This window comes from Chelonia mydas, chromosome 17 (genome assembly GCF_015237465.2).
Source record: "Chelonia mydas isolate rCheMyd1 chromosome 17, rCheMyd1.pri.v2, whole genome shotgun sequence".
NCBI lineage: Eukaryota > Metazoa > Chordata > Testudines > Cheloniidae > Chelonia > Chelonia mydas.
Window position 1 is genome coordinate 13,006,513 of NC_051257.2, and position 21,477 is coordinate 13,027,989.

At 41.3% G+C, this 21,477-nt stretch overlaps 2 protein-coding genes across 22 annotated transcripts in view; one reads left to right on the forward strand and one right to left on the reverse strand.

Annotated features, from left to right (window-relative positions):
• Positions 1–3,708: 3,708 nt before the first annotated feature.
• MRPS17 (mitochondrial ribosomal protein S17) lies at positions 3,709–8,353 on the reverse strand. 4 transcript variants are annotated; one of them, XM_037880212.2, is made up of 4 exons: positions 8,048–8,353; positions 7,108–7,196; positions 5,417–5,563; positions 3,709–4,140 (listed from the first exon to the last, which is right to left on the reverse strand). In XM_037880212.2, the coding sequence occupies exons 3-4, from the start codon at positions 5,537–5,539 to the stop codon at positions 3,850–3,852; spliced, it is 414 nt and encodes a 137-aa protein (XP_037736140.1). In that variant the 5' UTR covers positions 5,540–5,563; positions 7,108–7,196; positions 8,048–8,353; the 3' UTR covers positions 3,709–3,849. The 4 variants fall into 4 exon arrangements, with proteins under 4 accessions (XP_037736140.1, XP_037736142.1, XP_007054225.1 ...); XM_037880214.2 differs by having other exon boundaries at positions 7,827–8,076; XM_007054163.4 differs by lacking the exon at positions 8,048–8,353 and adding an exon at positions 7,550–7,600.
• Positions 8,354–8,425: 72 nt separating this feature from the next.
• The window catches only part of LOC102939269 (merlin), a 31,367-nt gene continuing 18,315 nt past the window's right edge, over positions 8,426–21,477 (forward strand). For 5 of the 18 annotated variants that reach the window (XR_005222604.2, XR_006286258.1, XR_006286260.1 and 2 more), the window contains exons 1-4: positions 10,188–10,690; positions 15,331–15,439; positions 18,242–18,367; positions 18,765–18,887. Coding sequence is in view for 12 of the 18 variants with exons in the window: in XM_037880208.2 (XP_037736136.1) it covers positions 15,350–15,439; positions 18,242–18,367; positions 18,765–18,887 (339 nt within the window). In the remaining 6 variants the exon portion in view is untranslated. The other 13 variants (XM_037880204.2, XM_043530928.1, XM_037880207.2 and 10 more) reach the window with 10 other exon arrangements.

Here is a 21,477-nt window from a genome sequence, read left to right on the forward strand (position 1 = left end):
TTCCTCTACTGTTAAAAGAACAGGAGTACTTGTGGCACCTTAGAGACTAACAAAGTTTCTCTCGCAGGAGAATAATTCTCATCAGCACTTCAGCCAAAAAACATGATCTCTGGAAGGAGATCAGGGTGCGAGAACCAGCTCTGCCACTGGCTTCTAGCCTTGGCAACAAGCCCTTTCACCTTTCCGTGCCAGTTTCCTCCTCTGTAAAATAAGGATACTATTTTGCACATGCTTAACTTTACTACTGTGAGGAGTCCCGAGGATGCATAAGTGTTAGCAGGCTTGGGGGCCTAAGGTATTACTTGCTAACGCTTGCCACTGTGGTTTTCACTCTGCAAGACAAAAAACCCAGCCATGTGCAGAAGTCCTAGCTCTGAAGAGCTAAGGATCTAATGGTTGGCTGCTCTTTACACTTGTTCCTTTCATGAAATGTGTGATGGATGCAGAAGTATTTTGTGTTCAGGGTTAGCTGTAGCTTCTTACCATTCCAACAAGTTATTAGAGATTAGAATGCTCTTTTTCCTGTCGCCCTCCTGTTGGAACCCTGCAGGAGCAGATATTAACAGTAATACACTGAAGTAATAGGAAAAACTCAGTCTTTTTCAGTTATCACAACACTATGTTTCACTTATCACTCATACTTACAATTTCATTTTTTTGCTGGAGGAAAGAACCAAAACTGGAAAATGCCGTATCTCCAATGTGAAGGTATCTGTATACCACAATGCTGAGTGCACATTACATAGGCAATGTGTATTTTCCCATACATACCAGACAAGCAAGGCACTGCTAACAGGGTTAAAGCAAACGTAGGGGTACTGAAAGACGTCAGTGTGACAGCCCTGGAAACCATTCTACTACTATCCTCAGCCCAACCAGCAGCAGTGCAAAACTCCTCTGAACTGCTGTGTGAATGTGCCTCAATCTTGACCCAGAAAACAAATCACTTTTAATGAGCACAGTGGATAAATTACAGAAGCTCTAGCTCAAGGTCCTGCAAAATACATTAATAAAGATGTAAGCATTCCAGACTCCCACTTTCCAAATCAAATACAGAACTGATTTTTGACATAACTTTAACAATGTAAGATCTTCACCCCCACACAAACTGAAAAATATTTTCCTTCCCTCATCTCTTACTCTAGGCTTAGGCGTTAACTTAACAAGCGTAAAAATTTCAGACAGATTTTTTTTTAAAATGGAGGACTGTAAAATATATTATATATTATCAACTTTTAAAGTAGTAGTTGTATTTTGGGACTTCTATTTACAATGTCATTAAGGTACACAGCCACGAGTGGCTAGAACGGGTACAGTAAACAGGTGTTTTAAAAGAACTTGTGACCGTTGTGAATAAGTAATTATCTCTCCATGACACTTCCTTCCTTAGGTTCTCTGGTGACAGGGACTTCAGTGACAGCCCTATTAATTCACTGAACAGGTACATTTTCATACCACATGCTTCCAGCTAGCAAGGGTGTCCATTAGATCTTTGTTAAAACTACTTTGTGTAGAAAGACAAATCCCCTAGTGACTAAAAAATTATATGTAAGCCTATCAGAACATAATGCTGCACTACCAAAAACTTTGCCCAGCCCATTGTTTTATGGTGGTGAGCACAGAGAGGATATAAATTCTGTTAACAAATATGGTGGTTCATAAACGTCCAGTAGTGTGAGGGTTTGACTTGTTCAACAGAAAATGAGTTCAAGTACTGTTTATAATAGTTAATTTTACAAGTTTTGGTTTAAACGGCAAGTAAAGTTCACTTGGCCAGTCACTTTAAGATTTGATATTAGCACCCACTGCGCGGAGACCCATACAAACTTGCACATACAATTTCCTTCAATATTAGTGAAGTCTGATGTTGCATCTTAAATCATCGGTAGCCACTGACTTAAGACTCCTCATTTACAATTTTTTAAAATGAGCATACCTCAGATTTTTTCTCTGGTTGGTCTCATATTTTGATTTAAACAGAATGAATAGGTATGTTAAATCTCCAGCAAACAGCGTGAAGCACTTTTCACAAGACACCTGCAGTCTGAGAAACATGAATTCCATTCCCTCTTTTCATATTCTTCTTCCGCAATATTTGAAAAAAACAAAACAAAATCCAATTTCTCTAGTGCTATATAACTGCTAGTGCAGAACAGCGGGCACACGGATAATGAACATGTTGATGAGCAATGCATGGCTTTTGGCAACTGCTGAACAGATTCGCAAGCACAAGAGCCTAAGCCTTTAGTGTAGCATTTCCCACAGTATAACGCAAGCACCCCTGGGGGCTGAAAGCATATAAATTAAAATGGGTAGGTCTTTAACCACACATGGTAGACTGGAAGGGGGCACAACTGATTTCATATTCCTGAAGAGGGGCTTAGTTTCCAAAATCTTGCTTTATCAGTACAACCTCATCCACAGAGATGGATTCTCTGGAAGTTTAGGCTGCAATCCTAACCTTGCAAAGTGATGGATGCAGGCACACCTATACATCCATTTGAAGAATCAGTGAGTGAAGATTCCTTCCCCCAGCACTGGGCCTGGCCCCTGTGCAGGTGCACCATATATGATCTTCTGCTCTCCCCTGCAAACCTTGTATTTTGGGGGTGGAAGAGGATGTCCCAATAGATTTGACTGTTGAGCAAGCCCTGGAACAGCTCTAATTTATGGCAAGGGGGTGAAATAGTATCAACAGGCCCAGAATCCCAGCACCAAGTCAACTGTAATCCTGAATTGCTCTGGACTATTCTGTTTTACAGCTTTTAGAGACTTGATCCCTGCATCTCTTTGCAGGATTTGCGGCCTTAATTAGATTCTCTTATTAAGGGATTAAGACTTCAGGCATCTTTACTTCCACTTTTTTGTATTACATTCATGGGATTTTTCTAATACTCAGATTTTGTAACTTTTCTATTTGCAGCACAACACTTTGGTTAAAACAGATACATATCTACTTTTCCTTTGTTTCACAAGCTATCTGAATCATGAAGGACCCACTTTTCTCCCTCAGATATGGATTTTACCCCTATTTAAGAACCTCTCTCATGAAAGTCAATAGCAAAACTCTCATTGACTTCCCATTCCCCTTTGACTTCAAGGGGTGCTGGATTATGTCCCTTCACTTTGTCAAACTATGCCTCTGTTTCATTGTAGCCTTTTATCAATTTCACATGGGAACCTTTCCTTTAGTATGTCTTGTGATAAAGCAGATAAAATTTATAACAGTAAGCAATTAAAATTAAGTGGTTCAAATGCACGATTCTATTACTCATTTTATACAGAAGGTTTATGAAATGTTATAACAGGCTTACTGCTATAGTGTAGTATTACTAATAATAAAATGAAATAAACATCTGGTTATAGGATTTCTACAAATTTTTTTTAAAAAGTTATAATTGTGTTACTTTAAATTTAAGGCTACAAACCACAACAGATTCAGTTCCAGGGTTCAGACAGTCAAACATGGGAAAAACATCCTCCCATGAATATTAAACTATATATAGATTTATGCTCTTAAACATCTTAATAAAGAAGAACCATTCTCAATTTTGTGACTGAGGTGGTAATTTTGACATTCTTGCTAAAGATAGGGCAAAACTGTGTGTTAAGAAAATAAACCATTGACAACACAGCTTAACTGTAATTTAAGTTTTCTCCACATTACTTCTAATTGATAAATTCCCCAATTTTAAAATCTCTCTGTCATTTTGGTGTTGGAAGTAATTCAGTTTATTATTTGTTGTTACTAACAATAAAAAGATTTTACATCCTAAGACAATAGGCACAACCAATCCCTCATGTAAAGATGAGAGGTAAAGCCCTCGGTTTACGGCCTCTTCCCACCCTTTATTTCTCTGTTGAGGAAACATTTAGTTCTTGGAGCTTTTCACTTAGATAGGTAGTGTCTGCCTCAGTTAGACTTTCTGAGTCTGTTAGACTTTCCAGGAACCTGGTTCCTGCGCAGGCCTTTCCGGTTACTGGGTCTATGACATTTCCAACCTTGAAAACAATCTCAGCCAGTTCATGTTTCACATTTTTGGTCCTCCGCTCAGGCAAAGCTTTTAGAAGAACAATGTCTCCGATGGCACATTGCTGCAATGGATCATGAGCGAAATAAGTTTTTCGCTTGTTAAAGAACTGTTGGAGAGAAGGAGAAAAGGAAACCCAGGCATTAGGACTCGAAACTAAAAGATGACCAGTAAACTTATGTTCAAAAGCAAAATGAATTGGAAGTTTCACTATCAGGCTGATAGTGCAGGTACGCACAACTAACAGGGTTTTTGCCCAAACAAAGCCACTGGTAGATGCATACGTATAACAGTAGAACTGGGCAAATGTAACATTCGCTCTTCTTCACCCGGGATAGGTCTTTTGCCCTAGGTACTGTCACTATTCACCAATCCCTGACTCATCAACTCCATTCTTGACCACTAGTTACCTCTGCTTTATCATCTCAGTCCTTCCCGTGCTTAAGATGCACCAACATGACAGTGCATCACATTCAGCAAAAATGGTTGTCAAGGCTCTTCCAAGCCTAATAATAATTTGCATAAACTGCAAAGGGGAAGAGGTCAGGAAACTATATAATTCTCATCCTTCTCAATACACCCAAGTCCCTATCACTGTGGTATTAGTGTTCCACCAATATCTCCCATATGAGCACATTTCAGTCCAGTTTTAATAACTTTTATTGTGTGGGGAAAATATCAGGATCCAGACTACATCCTTTGAGAAGATTGTGTAAATTATGATTGAAAAGTTGTGGAAAATGCACCCTACAACAGAAAAGAGTCAATTACAAATCTAACCTACCTTCTTTTATCTTATAAAATTGAATTGAATAAAGCGAGCATAGTTCCTCCTGAATCTAGTCTTTAATAATAACTGAGGGAGGCTTGCTTATAAATGTCTGTTATTTTATTAATTATTAATGATTATTCCAATGCTAAAGAATATTTCTGCAATTACTTATTCAACAAAGTGGTTAGGAAAAAAGATATAGCAAGCAATTATTTTAATATCACCATATACAAAAACATCTTATTTTATAACTTCAAGCTTTCAAAATGAAGCAAAAGCCCAGAAACTTATAAAAATTTTTAAAAAGGACTTTTCAAAAAGTCAAAGCACGAAATCAGTAGTCCACTTTCCCAGCTCAGATCAAAATGTGTGTTAACAGAATCATTCAAGGAAATACATTTAATAGCTAATCTGATATGGAAAATTTTATGTTCTTACACTGGTTTTACTTTCTATGCAGTCACATTCAGAGCCATATTACCACCCAATGTTCTTAATTAGTTAACAGTGTAAACAGTTTACAATGGAATCCTAGTATTTCAGCGCATCAATACAATTTTTGATACTGAATATGAAAATGATCTTGCAAAATAAGTTGGTGACCAGACCTTACCTTTAGTAAATAAGGATCCAGCACAAGCCTTGTCACTCTCACTTTGGCAGTTTTATGCATTTTAGTTCCAATTACTTTCCCTATTATCCATTTTGCATGGACAGCTCCACGTAGTCCAGACATTATTTAGCTATGATCATCCAGTGCCTGGAAAGAAAACTGCAATGTTACTTAATAAAAAAATTAAGTGGTTTCTGATCAGTGCCAAAATGACAAAGTGCCTGGTCCCAACCCAAAATCTATTTTAATCCTTAGAAGAGGTAAGGCACAGACAGCAGCAGTTCAAATTCCCCATATTCCCCTTCCTCAGCCTTGTATCAAAACCTACAAGTAGGTGTGTGAATGTATGTCAGTCTCTACACCCAAATTTTGAAGACAGCAAATGAGGTAGTGATTTCAGGGATGTAGACTTGGACCCCTTGTGTCCACTGAAAAGTGAACTGCACCCAGTTCATTTTACATGGCTCAAATAGCCATCCGATTAAAATGCTGGATCCAAATTCATAACCTAGAAATGAAAAACTAATTAGGTTAATATGAACCTAATCCATATCCAAATTACTGTTCTTGTCTTACCTTTCTTTGGTATCTTCCCTATAACCCCCCTTACAATTTTACCTAACATTGTATCATATGAAAAGAATGATGTAGAACAGAAAAAACCCAGAAACAAACAAACAAACAAAAGCCCCAAACAAACAAAAAAACTGCTACATGAAATATTCCACAGTTTTAGGGATTAAAAATATTGTACATATATGTCTGTATATTCCATGATTATTAATTCAGAAACTGAAACTTGGAGGTTTCAAGGTTCAAACTTCAAGGTGCACTGGGGGTTAACTAAGTTAAATGTTTTTTTCTCACATCAGATGCATTCCATGAGATGACTACTTTTAAAATTAGTTCTGCTGTGCAAATAAGAGTGTGTGACTATCACACCAGTCTTGGTAGGACTATAACAGGGTTTAAAAGAGAACTGGATAAATTCATGGAGGTTAAGTCCATTAATGGCTATTGGCCAGGATGGGTAAGGAATGGTGTCCTTAGCCTCTGTTTGTCAGAGGGTGGAGATGGATGGCAGGAGAGAGATCACTAGATCATTACCTGTTAGGTTCACTCCCTCTGGGGCACCTGGCATTGGCCACTGTCAGTAGACAAGACACTGAGCTGGATGGATCTTTGGTCTGACCCAGTATGGCCATTCTTATGTGCTCTAAAGGGGGAAGAGTTTCTCCGCAGTTGCACATTACCCTTATGAGCACTAAAGGAAAACTATGTCTTCAGAAATAAAAATAAACTAGGGCAATGTAAAATTGTTAGTTCAGTAAACACCTGTTCCCCTTGTTCAAGTAAACTTTGCTAAAGACAGTCATCAACACTAAAGGAATTCTTGATCCGCCATATTGTTTTGCGAGTTATTTCCCACTAAGCTACAAAAGCAGAAGTACATACATTACATACATATATACAAGGTGATGCATACTTTTATTTCTACAGTACTCAGCACTAGAAAAGTAAATAATACATTTAAGGAAATACTACAAAAGTAGAGAAATGTATATCTGAAGTCCCAAGCCCGAGAGGGTGCTAACATGAACAATTTTTCTTGACATAGACCTTGGCAAATTCCAGCTACAAACAATTAATGTGACAAAGAAAGAAAATAGCATTGTTCTTTTCTGACACACCTTTTGTGCAATGTTATGCTTGGCTGAAGCGTCTCTCCAAAACCCCAGAGACACTTCCCTCTCTACTTTTTACTGTGATCTCCACATACCTACAAGATAAAACAAAACAAAACAAAAAACGCACATTTCAACACAGGAGTTAACAGCCAGCTCTTCCCTGCACATTCCCAAGCAATCAAAGTATCAATTCTCAGTTGCATGGTCGAGTGGCTGGAGCATTAGACTGAGGGTCAGGATTCCTGGGCCCTATTTCTGCCCCTAACTTGTTGAGTGAACACAGGGAACAAATCATTTTCCGTGACTCTAGCGCATTGGGGATAATGATACAGGAGTGCTGTGAAAGCTGAATCACGAGCGTTTATAAGGCATCAGAGATGCACTGGGAGGGGAAGTGCTGTAGGCAGGAAGGCCCAGATCCTCACAAAGTATTTAGGCACCTAACCCTCACTGATGTCAATGGCAGTCAACCACCTAAGTGCTTTTGGAGGATCTGGGCCGAAGCTGTCTCGCTGGGAAAGGTAACCTGTAGGGAGAAAAAGATCAAGTCAAGGCAGCTGTAGTGGCCCTGCCCTGAGAAGCCCCCAGAGTTCCCTCCCTGCGAGCACCCCGCCCCCAGAGTCCCCCTCACTCAGAAACACCCCCCCCCGCCCTTAGAGCCCCCCTCACTCAGAAACCCCCCCCGCCCTTAGAGCCCCCACTGCCCCATCCCCCACACCCACCCTCGACAGAGGCCAGCCCCAGAGCCTAACGCCCCCCGGGGCCGGGACCGGTCCTGCTTTGGGCCGCTGCCCCGACCCCAGCGCAGAGCAGCGTCCCGGGACCGTACAGCGGCCTTAGGCCGCGCTCCGCCCACGGGCTCGGCCAGCGCAGCACTCCCGGCTCCCCCGGCTAAGCAGGGAGCGAAAAGCCCGCTCCCCACCCGCCTGCACCCCGGACCCACCTCACGTCGGCCGAGGGGGAGGAGCCGGCACCGGAACGGGGCGGAGCCAACCCCGGAAGGGAGGGGGCTGGCCCTGACGGGAGACCAGGGGGCGTGGCCAACCGCGGTAGAGGAGGGGGCGGGGCCATCTAAAGGCATCGGGGCCGTGCGGGCGGGAGTCCCGTTGTTTCTCTCCTCAGGGGAGGAGAAAGGGAGGCCTCCTGCTGTGGCGGGGGGAGCAGCGCGGAGGGGCATGGCTCCCTGCCTCCCATTGGGGGGAGGGATAGCTCAGTGGTTTGAGCAGTGTCCTGCTAAACCCAGGGTTGTGAGTTCAATCCTTGAGGGGGCCATTTAGGGATCTAGGGAAAAAATTGGGGATTGGCCCTGCTTTGAGCAGGGGGTTGGACTAGATGACCTCCTGAGATCCCTTCCAACCCTGAGATTTAGTCACACAGGGGGGCTACAATGGGCTGGAACGGAACGGGAGGGGAGCTTGGGCTGCAGCCCCTCAGCCACGGGAGGGGGAGCCATTCCCAGTCAGCGGGGGAGGGGAAGTCTGTTGCTTGTAATAAAGGGGAATCTGGGCTCAACTTCAACCCCTGCACCTGAGCAATGGGGTGCGCCTACCCGGGAGGGGGGGTAGGATGGAGGCCTGGTTGTGCAGGGTGGCCGGACTGGGGTGGTGGGAATGGGGCGGCTGGAACAGCCTGAGGCGAAGGACAGGGAAGAAGAGGCAACAAGAGCTGAGGTGAGATGGTTCATCTGGCCTTCCAGGAACGTCATGTAACCATGCACTTCTTCTTGCGGAGTGTTTCTGGCAAGTACTTTCCATTGACCCGCCCTTTGCCACCTCCAGAGGTGGTTGAGGAGTCTGTGTGTGCACCCCCCAGCAATGTGGTCCGCCCTGGTGGCAGACAGAGAAGTCGTGTCTTCTTCATTTCCTTCGCTGGCCAGTACTGGTACTAGGGAACTACTTTCTACAGCGGAGAGGAGAACTGCAGTCTTGTGTTACTGGACTATTCTAACCCTACCTTTCCTTTCCACCTTTCCCGTCGGGGTCTGCATCGCGTCAAGTCAAAGTTCAAGCAGTCGCAAAACCCCTCTCACGTATGGGTACGAATAGAGCTGGTTGAACTCTTCATTGTGATGAACAGAGCTGAAGATTTTGTCAAATTATTCATAATTACATTTTTCATTATTCAGATATGAGTGTCTTTTGTGGATTCCCAGTTAGAGGTGCCCAAAGGAGATGAGGATGCAACGGTGTAGGAACTGAGGTGCCTTGTTCCATTTCACCAGAGTTCCTGTTAAGAACTCTGTTTAAATAAAATACCCTTTGTTTTATCGTGAAATGGTGTCCTTTGCACCTCAGGAGAGCAGAATCTGATGAAAGAGGCCTTTCTCAGAGGGGTTTATTGGACCTCTGCTCATGCTCAGACCAAAATCAGATCAGTGGGCCAAATTTTGCTGTTACACCTGTGTAAAAGTTTACATTGGTGTAACAGACATGGGAGTTTGGTCTATTGTCCTTGCTTATCCATTTCCTAGTAGAATTTGGATATTTAAGAAATTGACTTCTACTGTAGCTCAACTCTAAGGCCTGGTCAACAACTAAAACTTAGGTTGATCTACCTATGTTGCTCAGAAATATAAAATATTCACACCCCTGAGATGTAGTTAAACTGACCTAAATCCTGCAAGGTCAATGGAACTATCTACTATCTCTTGGAGGGGTGGATTAACTACAGCAATGGCAAACCCCTTTTATTGATGTATCTCATGTCTACACTACAAAGCTATGGTGGCACAACTGCAGAGTTATAGCCCTAAAAATGGCAAAGGATAGCGCAGTTGAGTCTCTGCGTTCTGGGCAATGTGCTTTTGGCAGCTCGTTGGCACTGTTACCCCCATCCCATTTCTTTCACTTTTCCTCAGATTTGGGGCTAGCTGAACTGCATTCGGTTTTGTTTCTGGGTAAGTTTTGGTCTGTGAATATATTGGCCATTACCCATTTCACAGTCCTACTCTCTAGATTTTATCATCGCCTCACATGTCACCACAGCAGGAAGTAGCAAGAGGCAGGGTGGTGTTTACCTAAGAAGAGTACACAGCACAGTTTCCTTTTTTTAAGGTGGTTGGCAGTTTTGAGGTAAAGCTTCTCTTTGTGACTGGGGATACTGTCAAAATAATACGATCAAATGTCTTTAAAAGAGTTGTGACACTCTTCCAGTGTGTCTGATCAGTTTTTACATATGTGTGCATCAAGATTTACAGGCTCCTTTCTGAAGCACTCCTTATGTTTTAAGGTCTTGCTGCTTAAACTGTAGTGAATGGAAAATTGGGGAGGAGTCTAGCCAGCACAGGCAGGAAATGGTTAACAGCCATTCGTATCACCTGGGAAAGCAATTCTTTGATTTGTCAGAGGGCGCTAACATGCTGCAATTCATAGGAAACAAAGGAAAGGGAAGCAACTATTAAACATGAGCCTGGATCTTAATTTCAATGACAGAACTGAGGAGTGAGGCTGGACCTTGATGTGTGCTGCAAAATGTGGAATTTGGGATTGAAAGTAATTTTTTTGTCCTATCTTAGTTCAGAGCGGAAACGGGGAAATAAATCTGGTTCCAACTGGAGAACCTAGACTCAAGAGAAGTTATCTGAGAGGTAAGGAAATTATTTATATCACTCACACATGTTAAAAATAATATTTAAGCAAATTAGGGTGGGGAGCACAGAGACAAATGTTTAAATTAAAGATTTCTAAAAGAAACAAAACACCATTTATCTCTTAACTGTCTGCATTCTGTTTATTTGCACTAATTTCTGGTCTTAAAGTATAGACACCTGGGAAACAGGAAAAACAGATGAGGCAGTGGAACTTGTGAATAAAAGCTGCAGTAAATACTTCAGTGATGATGAAGGCAAGAGCCTTTCAAATTAGACAGTGTTTCTGTTGATATAGTGCTTTTAAAGTACTCTGCTCCTTTTACTGCAGGATCTCAAAGTGCTTCACAAACCTTAATTCATTAAACACTATTTTGGTGCCTGTGAGGCACAAATTTGGTGCTTGTGAAAAGAGCTTATCGGACATGCCTGAAGACTCTCATGGTTATCCGCCGACCACATACAGCACCTTCACTGCCCCACCAAAATGCTTGAATCCTAATCTGAAAGAATTAATTAATCCTAATTAAAAGATGACCCTTCTTGGCTCATTCATTTCTTGGCTTATCTGATGAGAAAACAAGGTTGCCAATTAAAGGAGGAGATGTGTGTGCGTCACACACACACACGTGGATGCTCTTCCACTTGGGGGTGTGTGACACACACACACAAGAATTTGGACTGAGACTCCCAAATTGTGATCCAGACTGTAACACTTTTACTCACTATCCATATCAGCCAGAGCTGGATTAAAGCAAGTGCCATGTAGGTGAAAGCCTTTATATCCCATATACAGTCTCATGAACAATCCACTTACCTTGGTAGTACTAAATTGAAGGTGAATAAAACTCAGCTTCTTGGGAGGGTTAATTACAGTGGCCTTGGTTGAGATCTTTTGCTATCCTGGTTTCGGTAATTTAATTACCTCTGGTAGCTATATTATGACCAGCAGGATTACTGATTCCACTTTCTTTCCAATTCTGGTTTAGGTTGATGTCGTCATAAGTCTAATTATCTGGATTGTTTACACTTTTGATAAGCTCTTCAGAGCAGGACATGTTCTGTTTTATATGTCTGTAAAGTGCGATGCACACCTATGTGCTGTATAAATAAACTGTAATCTTTGCAACACTCCTGCAAGAGTTGCCTTGCCAGTTCTTCCTGCTGCTATTTTCCTTTGTCATTCTTCATCCTGATCCCTTGGTCCAGGTGCTAGTTTCTGGATTTGGCCATGGGCTGTAGCAGGCAGGAAGAGGACTGCAGTCCAGTGAGGAGTGGCTGCTTGGGTTCTGAAAGTTCAGAGTGCTTAGCAAACCACTTTCCTCAGTGAACATGGTGAAAGGTGGGGCCATAATAATTTTGTTCCAGTAATTATATTAGATCACTACATTTCTATTTCCACCTTTCAGGCAGAGCTTATGTCTTTCTTCAATGAGTTATGAGGGGGAGGAGGAAGAACTGAAAATTCACCACTTCTCCATGGTTCCCTGGCTCTAAAATGTCAATAATTTCCTACCCAGCCAGTTACTGTGTTTTTCACCTCACCCTCTCTATGTACCTGCTGTGGCTTGTTGCATTGTTATTTACTAAATATTATTGTATGTTTCAGTTTATCACAATTTGTAGCTTCTGTCTCTCTGGGAATTTCCTAAATAAATCATTGGAACTCAATGAAGGAGATTGTATCTTGATACAAGTTTCCCATGACTCACAGTCCAAAGTGGTTATTACTAGCAAGAAGACTTGACACGGTTTACCATTTTGTATTTCACAAAGGATTTCAAAACCTGATTATGCTGGCCTGCAAGGTTTCTTTTATTTGAAAAAGATTTCTTTGTTGCTAAGGGCCTGACTCTTCTCTCACTTACAAGGGTTTTAAATAGGTGTAACTCCATTAGGGTTCAGTAGAGTTATTCTGGATTTAAACTGGTGTGAAAAAAATCAGCAGTGGGTCCTTGGATTAATTATTGTGGAAAAGCTCTCCTCTTACGTTCCTCAGAGTAGGTCTGCTTGAAACTAGGAAATTCCATTTAGTGAGAAATTCTGACATTTCAAAACTTGGGGCCATGTAGTAATTTTTGTTGTCAGAAGGGGGTCTTGCTGCAATGAAGTTTGAGAACCCTTGGATTAGTGAATTCAAAGTATACATTAAAAACAGATTATGTAACTACTTGCTCTCTTGTCTCTAGCTACTGATTCTCTGTCTCTGCAGGATTGGGGGTAGCAGGTTTCATTCCCCTGTTTCACTTTGGTTCCACTGGCATCTAACTGTCATCTCCTGTACCATTGCTAAGTACATCTTCTGTAATACTCTGTATGTGTTGTACTTTGTGGAAGTATTAGTTACCTTTATAAAAGGAAAAGATGTGTGGGAGTGTCCTTTTGAATATACTAGACACACAAAGGTACTATTACTGTCATGTACACGGTCACATCTAGAATAGCTTGGAGGATTGGGGCCTAAAAAGGTATCAAAGTAATTAAACTGTTTTCATATAGCTTCAGTTCAGATCCTTACAGAGACTTATGATGGTGGCTGAGCTGGCAAAATGTTAATTTCACCTTTGACAGAAGTACAACTTTGGATACTAAATACAGAGGCAGTATGCTATAGTGGTTAGAATGCAGGCTCCAATTGCCCTGTGGAGAATTTGGATTGGTTAGACTGGTGAAAAGTGATTGCACCCCTCCAGGAAAAATACTTCCAGTACAGGGATTGTTCTGGAGGTGTGAGTGAGAGGGTTTGGCTAGGGCACAGCTGCGTCCCAGCTGTTCCTCAACCACACTAGTCGGCTTTATAGCCAAGGCACAACTTGGCAGTTCTGATCTGTGCCTGAGTTTAAACCAGCCTCCAGCAGCCTCAGGATTGGGAGAGTGTGAGCCACGTCCCCATGATTTCTGCAATGGTCTCAGTGCTGGTGCAGGGATGAATTCTTCATTGAGAATCTATTCCCAACTCTGCCATTGTTTTTTGTGTGACCTTGGGTACCTTACTGACCTGCTCTTTGCTTCTGTGCTCCCATCAGTAAAAAGAGAGAGAGAGTGTCTGTGTGTGTGTGTGCGTCTGTGTGTGCGCGCACGCGCATGTGCTTGAGATATTTGGTTGAAATACACTATTTTCCATGTATTTTGCATCTTTGCCAATTTACAGCTCAGTAGAAGAGGAAAAAGGACGAAGATGCTTTATAAATTACTGGGAAGTTCAGACAAATGGACCTTTTCAATTTAAACTGGGACCTTATTTAGGAATTTTTTTAAGACAAGATTTGAGGTTAGCCACACTGTAAGAACAGCCTTAGTTTGTAGGAAACCAAGAACTCTGGGTCTCTTCTTGGCCTATATTGCCCTCAGATGTTAACTAGGCTGTGTATGTTTCAAATCAAAGCTATTAATTCTTGTTTTTAGTTTATGGAACAAAACTTTATGGATTACTTTCCTACACTTATAAAATCTGAGGACAGCATAGTGTGGATCCATGTCCCACTGCCGAGCCCACTGCTTGCAACGTTTAGTTGGGCTAGACTCCACAAAACCATCCGGCTATGGAAATAGCACACATTTTCCATATAGTTTTATAGAAAGTACTCAGTCAACTGTATTTAAAATATATGTTATGTGGGCTTATGCAAAACTGAAATAAACTCACATCACAAGAACTCATGTGAAAATAAATATTTAAATTACCTTACATCAATAAGACTTAACTGATCTTTTAAATATATATCCTAGAGAAGTGTAAAAATGCAATTTATTCACTGCATATGTTGTTGCACATGTCTCAATGAGATGAGGGCATCCTCTGTAAAAGGCAGAGAACGATTAAGAATAAAATAGTCCTCTCTGGTCAGCGCTGTGGATCTCTGCTCTTTGGTGCGTATTTTTGTTTCGTATTCTGCAACACAGCTTCCATTGATGTCAGCAGCAGTTCTGTGCTCAAAGAGTATGGCATATGCAACAGAGATCCTGTCTTGTTAAGGAGAATTTTGTCTAGGTCTGTAAAGGGACAAGATAAATGTCATATTTGTCACAGTATGCATGTCACAGTATGCATCCGATGAAGTGAGCTGTAGCTCACGAAAGCTTATGCTCAAATAAATTGGTTAGTCTCTAAGGTGCCACAAGTACTCCTTTTCTTTTTGTGAATACAGACTAACACGGCTGTTACTCTGAAACCTGTCATATTTGTGTTATTACAACACAATAGTGAGATGTTGTAGTTTGTTGTACTCTGACATTTATGCTGCAACAGAGGAAGGAAGCACTTCAGTATCTTGTGGGACTGGATCTGGGGATGTGTGTCTCGCATGTGATAAGAAGCAGACAACTGGCCCTTGCCATGGTGGGACTGAATGTTTGCTCGAATTGGAGGAAAAGTTGGAGACTTATTCATATAAATAATTGCTCCTGTACTGTAAAATCTTAATCTCCTTTCTTGGTTATGGTCTGGATTTTCTGTCGTTTCCAGGTATGCTATCACATACAGAGACAGCTCATAATAAAGAGTGATCTCCTCCTCCTTTCCCTAGATCAGACTTATTTTATATTGGGATTTACTATTTTATTCCAGAAAATAGATTTGCAGCCCCAAATTGTGTATTTAAATGTATACTTTTGTTAATGTTACTCTTGTTCAATTCTAGCTGCAGTTGTCCTGATAAAATGTCCATCAGGGGGCTGAAGAAGAAGCAACCTAAGACTTTTAAAGTAAAAGTTATAACCATGGATGCTGAAATGGAGTTCAGCTGTGAGGTAAGTTTCCTGGAGGTGAGAGGAGAGAGAGAGAACTTACATCCTCCATGTTACTAAGGTCTGACTTGGACGATTCTGAATACAACCACAAACAGGCTTTGGAAAAATAATTGTTAATCAGGGGACTGGATGGCTCATGGGATTGGTAATGGGATTTTGAGCCTGCCTCTCCACTGTCCTGCACCTTGTGTAGTCACATACACCTGAGATTCTGATCTACTAGCATTTCATGTGTATTTTGCACAGGTGTAAATGAGTACATGAGGTGCAGGACAGGTGAGAGACTATGGGTCTGATTCTCAACTGTTGAGAATCAGACCCATAGTCTCTCACCTGTAGGGTGCTGGTTTGAACCCAGCCTAGGTCAGTATTGCCTGCAAGGCATTGCTATGTATTGATTGTTCAGTGGCCTGTGTGAAGTAAGTTGGGTGGTCTCAGTCCAGTTCCCAATGGATAAGTGTCCACGTTCCAAAACCACTTGTTGACACCTTGGGAATCTCAGCAGAGAGGCCAAGGATTGAATAGACAAAACTACCCACAACCTTATAGTAGGTCCCTCCAGCTTCATGGTGGAGGCATGCCGACACGGGCAGTGTAGGGAAGCCTGTGCTACCACTGACCTTGCCCTACATATAGAGGTAATGATTAGTAGCATTAACTTATTAAATGTTCATTTTTAAAGTACACTGAGATGGTATATGTGAAAGGACAGTCGTACATGTAAAGAATTAATCAAGGCATGCACTCTGTAATGGGTATCCATTAAAATCCTCCGTTAATAGGCTATTTAAGAAATAAATGATCAGACCTAAGGTGAGGGCCATTAATTGTCTCAGAAAACATGTTCTGTTATGCACCCTTGACTTCATATGCTCAGTAAAAACCTAAAACTACCTCAGTAAAATTAATTTCTGATTGTAGCACCACAGTACAGCTAAAGTGGCATTATGCCAGCTGGAGAGATTTCAGTCTGATTTTCATCCTAGTCAGACTGGTGTGCAATACAAGGACCTCTTGTAAATATCAGTGTGGGTGCACATATATAATCTTTGTACAAATGACATAGTCCTGTAAGGTGCTGATTGTCATCCATTCCCACTGACTTGAATGGGAGTTGCGGGTGCTGAGCAGGTCTAGGGCCTGTAATTTATTTTACAAGTTGCAGAATGCATATTTGAGTTGGGAATTAAGACTTTATCCTCAAAGGTGCCTGTTTGTTTTCTGGGTTTAAAAACGTTAACCATGCTCAAGTATATTTGTTTAGTCAGAATGACTTTTAGAATGTCAAAGCTCTTGTTTTGTTTTTTCGTGGGGGAATCTTTTTATGGGGGCGGGGGACAAATCTGGACACACCAGCTAGTTCTTTCTTTCTGCTAGTTATGGCTCCCCAGTAAACAAAATCAAGAAATACAGGCTGCAAAAGAAGAGAGTGAATGAACGCCACATGCAGGAGAATAATGCATTAGATGACCAGTCACTGGTTGAATTTGGGTTTACTGTGGAGGAAATACAGAGACTGGCTAGCTGGTCAACACATACTAAATCAACAGTAGCAAAAAAGGGTGGGAAATGATTTTATTTAAAAATCAAAGGTGAAAATTTAGAACTGGTATGGGCTGAATGAATTTGCCATTGTGGGAGTTGGCAATCTTGTTTGGGATTGTCTGTTCTAGGTGTGAATTGTTACATAATTCTTGGTTTTTAGAAGTCACCCAAAGATCAAATAACCTAGTTACAGGTCATATATTGTTACACATTGATCTAAAATAATTTTGTCAGATTAACGGAAATAAAGGATTTTGGAATATTGCTTACAGCTCAGGAACCTTGTTAAATTCAGTGTAATGTATTCTCTTCCCCCTCCTTTGCAAAATATTGGTTTTGTTGTTGGGATGATTTCCTTCTCCCCATCCAAATATTACTCATAAATTCACTTTTTTTGCCATTAAATTCTCAGGATCTGACCCACATTATTAGACAGCAACTCTTGTAACACCCAGCCAAATAGGAGAAACAGCTTCATTTTTTTTCCTCTGAAAAGGCTGCACATCTATGTGACTGTATGAGAGAACTTCAGGTCCTTTAATCAAAACCTTCTTCCTACACGGAGCTAGCCTAGCAAACTAATTAATCATATATCTATGTTAGGTCTATCATTAGACTATGTTTTTACATTTTTTTTCTGGATACAACAAATCTTGCCTCTATCGTGGGATCAGTCCTATCCCAATGAAGGAAGTGGCCAACCCCATTGACTTGAATGGGAGTAAGATCAGAGCCTGTATAGTTAAGCGGTCAAGTCTGTCTGTGGTGTAACTCCCTGAAGTAATGGAGTTACATCAAGGATGGATTTACCCTATGATTTTTATGCATTACTGTTCTTCTAGGCTTGGCCCTCCCTTCAACACACCTGCCCCAATCTCTCCAATTTGCATGAATTATTAAATAATACTTTACAAATTATTAATAAAAGTTTGCAATGTAGCATCATCCCCATTTTATATGTAAGTAAAATGCAGGATAGAGAGTGACGTACTCAAAAGCTTCACTGTGAATCTGGCAGAGTTTAGAAGAGACATCAAGAAGACTTGGCTCTTGGGCCTTGCTTCTGAGTCTTTCCTCTGACCACTAGGCAACAGTGACACATTTATTTGAAAAGCAAAAGATGAGATAAATGCCGTTCTCAGGAAGAAAGCAATCCATGACCTGGTTAATCCCCTATGCTTTAGAAAACCAGCCTGAGAGCACCTCATTAAGATAACATTTGAAAAATCCATTTTTTTTTCTCCATTCTCATTCTAGATGAAGTGGAAGGGAAAGGACTTGTTCGACTTGGTGTGCCGAGCATTAGGACTAAGGGAAACTTGGTTCTTTGGCTTGCAATACACTATAAAAGGAATGTACACCTGGTTAAAGATGGATAAAAAGGTATTGAAAACAATTAGCCTGTATAAACAGCAACTGTCAACCTCCTTTGAGTTAGGTTACTCCTACAGGAGCTACTACTTCAGCTCAAGAGGTAAAGGCTCATATGTTTAGTGATGACCTGTGATTTCTAGATTTTTAAGGCCAGAAGGGACCATTGTGATAGTCTAGTCTGATCTGCTACATAAAATAAGCCCTAGGATTTCACCAGCTGATTCCTGCATAAGGCCCATAATGCATAGTGTTAAATTTAGAGTCAGCAATGTCCTTCGTGCTCAAATCTGAAAGGGTTGCTTTGGTTCAAATGCTTGCTGCTTTCTAACTGATGTCTGGAATTGTGTTCTGAGGCATATCTGCACCATTTTCACTGCTGCTTCTACTAATGCTTATTTTTAAATAGGTTTTGGATCAAGAAATCCCCAAAGAAGACCCTGTTAGCTTTCGTTTTTTGGCTAAATTTTATCCAGAGAAAGTGGAAGAGGAGCTATTACAGGAAATTACCCAGCACCTATTCTTCTTGCAGGTCAGGAGGCAGTTTTTAACTGTTAACTTTTGCTCTGTTCATCCCATCCCTTTTCATGATTTGTCTTCTCTTTGTTCGTGTCTGTAGTTTAGTCCTCAGTGTGATGCTGCCCAGAGCAGGCAAGCTGCTGTGTCTCTGTGGGATATCCTAACTGGAATCAATAATAATAGTCTCCTCTCCTGGTCAGTGGGCTCACTCACCTTATTAGACTGGACCTACCCATTGTTTGGGCTACACCAGCTCTGGGTCTCCTGGTGGCTTGTGTTGCTGTGTCCCTATTACAGGTGGATTTACAGCTGCTGGGACTTACAGTCCAGAATGTGAATCAAGCAGTCAGTGTTTTGGGTGTTAATCCCATGTGAACATAACCTCTTGAGTATTTCAAGGTTCATTCATCATTATTAATTACCTATTTTTTCCTCAGCAAGGGTGAGAGAGTGAGTGTGTGTGTGTGTGTGTGTGTGTGTAAAACCTTCAAGCAGACCAAGGGAGATTTGGAGAAGCTTTTTACTTGGCTGGGCTGAGAAGGAAGAAACACAGCAAAACCAGGAAATATGAACAGCTCCATAAAATTTTTAAGACCCTCCAGTTCTTTGGGCTGTAAATCTTCTGAGCTCTGGGGTTCTCAATTGTTTGAAGGCAAGATCAGACCAGCTTAGCAAATCAGTGTCTGTAGTCCCTGTTGCTGCTGCCTGTTTCTCTCTTTTGCTCAGCTTCCTGGATTTCTACCCTTGGGCTGAGAATGGAACTTCATTCTTCTGATTGTATCTGTCAGTTTTCATACCTAGAAAGTCTGCCCCGAATATATGTTTTGAAAATCTGTTGGAACAGCAGCATAAGATTCCAGGAATCCCTTATGGATTTAATGTTCAATCACATGTAAAACGCACAAAATTGGACATGGAAATACAGGCTGTCTGGCAAACTCTTAAATTTTATTGGGATAAACAGGTAATTTATATAAACAAATCAATGGGCTCAGCATACTTTTGACCTAAATCTCTTGCAAATTTATTACAGATAAGCCAAGCTTGGGACTGGTCTAACTCTTCAAATCAAGCAAACCATATATCCTGTTTACTGTACAACAGCACCAATATACTATATTTGTTTCTCTGGATAGCAATTCAGGGATACTCAGAAGTCCTCTGGCACCTTGCATGCTCCTAACTTCTGCCAGCCAATTGGAGTTGTGTTTCCCATCCCTAGGAATTTAATGGAATCCCACTGCTCACAGAAGTATAATTGACCCCACTCATGGTGACACCCTGCAATGGGGTTGATTCCATTAGGAAGTAAAATTGTGGTTTTGCTGGGAGAGAATGGAATAATTTCCAGCACTTCAATAACTGTTAAGAGGGGAGCTGTTACTAAAGAACTGGAGTTGCTCTTTGTTTTCAGAAGCATAGTGTAGTAGTTGTAAGAGCAGAATTCTTAAGTCAGGACTCTGGTGTTCTTTTTTCTTCCTGACACCTTAAATGATCTTGGGCAAGTTGCTTAGCTGGTCTGTGCCCCAGTTTCCCATCTTAAAAATTGAGATTGTAATACTTATCTCCCTCTCAGTGGTGCTGTGAGGCTTAATTAGTATTTGTTAAATGCTGTGAGATCTCCGGATGGAAGGTGCTAAAAAACTAAAATAAATTCTACTTGTACATTAGAGCTCGTAACTCTGCAGGGCTGCCTTTCTGATTGAATTGCTAGGGTTGGTCATTTCCATTATGCTTGTCCTGGAGACTTCTAAGGTTCTGGTAATCCTGTGGACGCTGTGCACTATGGGCCAAATTCTTGTGTCTCATGCTGAGTTAAAAGGCTTTGCTTGGGGACCTACATAGAGATGAGTGAGCTCAAAATCTTCCCCAACCTGGAACAGAGAAACCATGTTGTCACACCATAGCTGCTATAATAGCCCTTCTTATGCACCATGCATGGAGGTTTTGGCCAATTATTCATAGAACCACTGCCCGTTCCTTGGCCTGCCCCAGCCCCACGTTTCTGCTATTGTGTACAGAGCCACTGTAGAGCACTGCTCTATCTACTGCTCCATCTGCCTCTCAACAGACGGGTTCCTCTTTGTAGCAGGACTATGGCAGTTCTGCTTGTTTTTGGAACTTGGATGTCTGTGCAAAGGAGGTTGGAGGCATGGAATATGATTGTCTATATGCTGTATGATATTAAATATAGAAGCACAGCAGATATACTTGTTTCCTGGCAGGTATTAATTCATCAAGTAGTTGGACAAATGCCATTGTTCTAAGGAACTGTTCTTCCACTTGGATTCTTTTGACCATTTGACAGCTGGTTTCTTGAGTCATTTAGGAAAGAGATGACAGGACAAAAACTCTCCTCTTTGCCTTTCTTTTAATCCTCATTTTGCTTTTTTTTTTTTTTCTTTCCCCTTGAACCTGCCTTGACTGGCTTTGACTCTCAGATATGCAATTAGTGTAATTCTTCTCATTCCAAAGTAGAAAGACATGGCAAAAAACAAATTTGAACTTGCAGAGTTTCCGGGCCATAAGAACTTCAGATTGCACCTGGATACTAATAGGAAAAACAAGTACAGACATCCGCATGCCTACAGATTTCAGCTTTA

What these genes read in the sequence shown, in the direction of transcription:
- MRPS17 (XM_037880212.2), bottom strand. Translation starts at nt 5,539, where the DNA reads ATGTCTGGACTACGTGGAGCTGTCCATGCAAAATGGATAATAGGGAAA. An exon ending in TGGATCCTTATTTACTAAAG is followed by an intron (nt 4,141 to 5,416) that starts GTAAGGTCTGGT and finishes TCTCTCCAACAG; the next exon opens with TTCTTTAACAAGCGAAAAAC.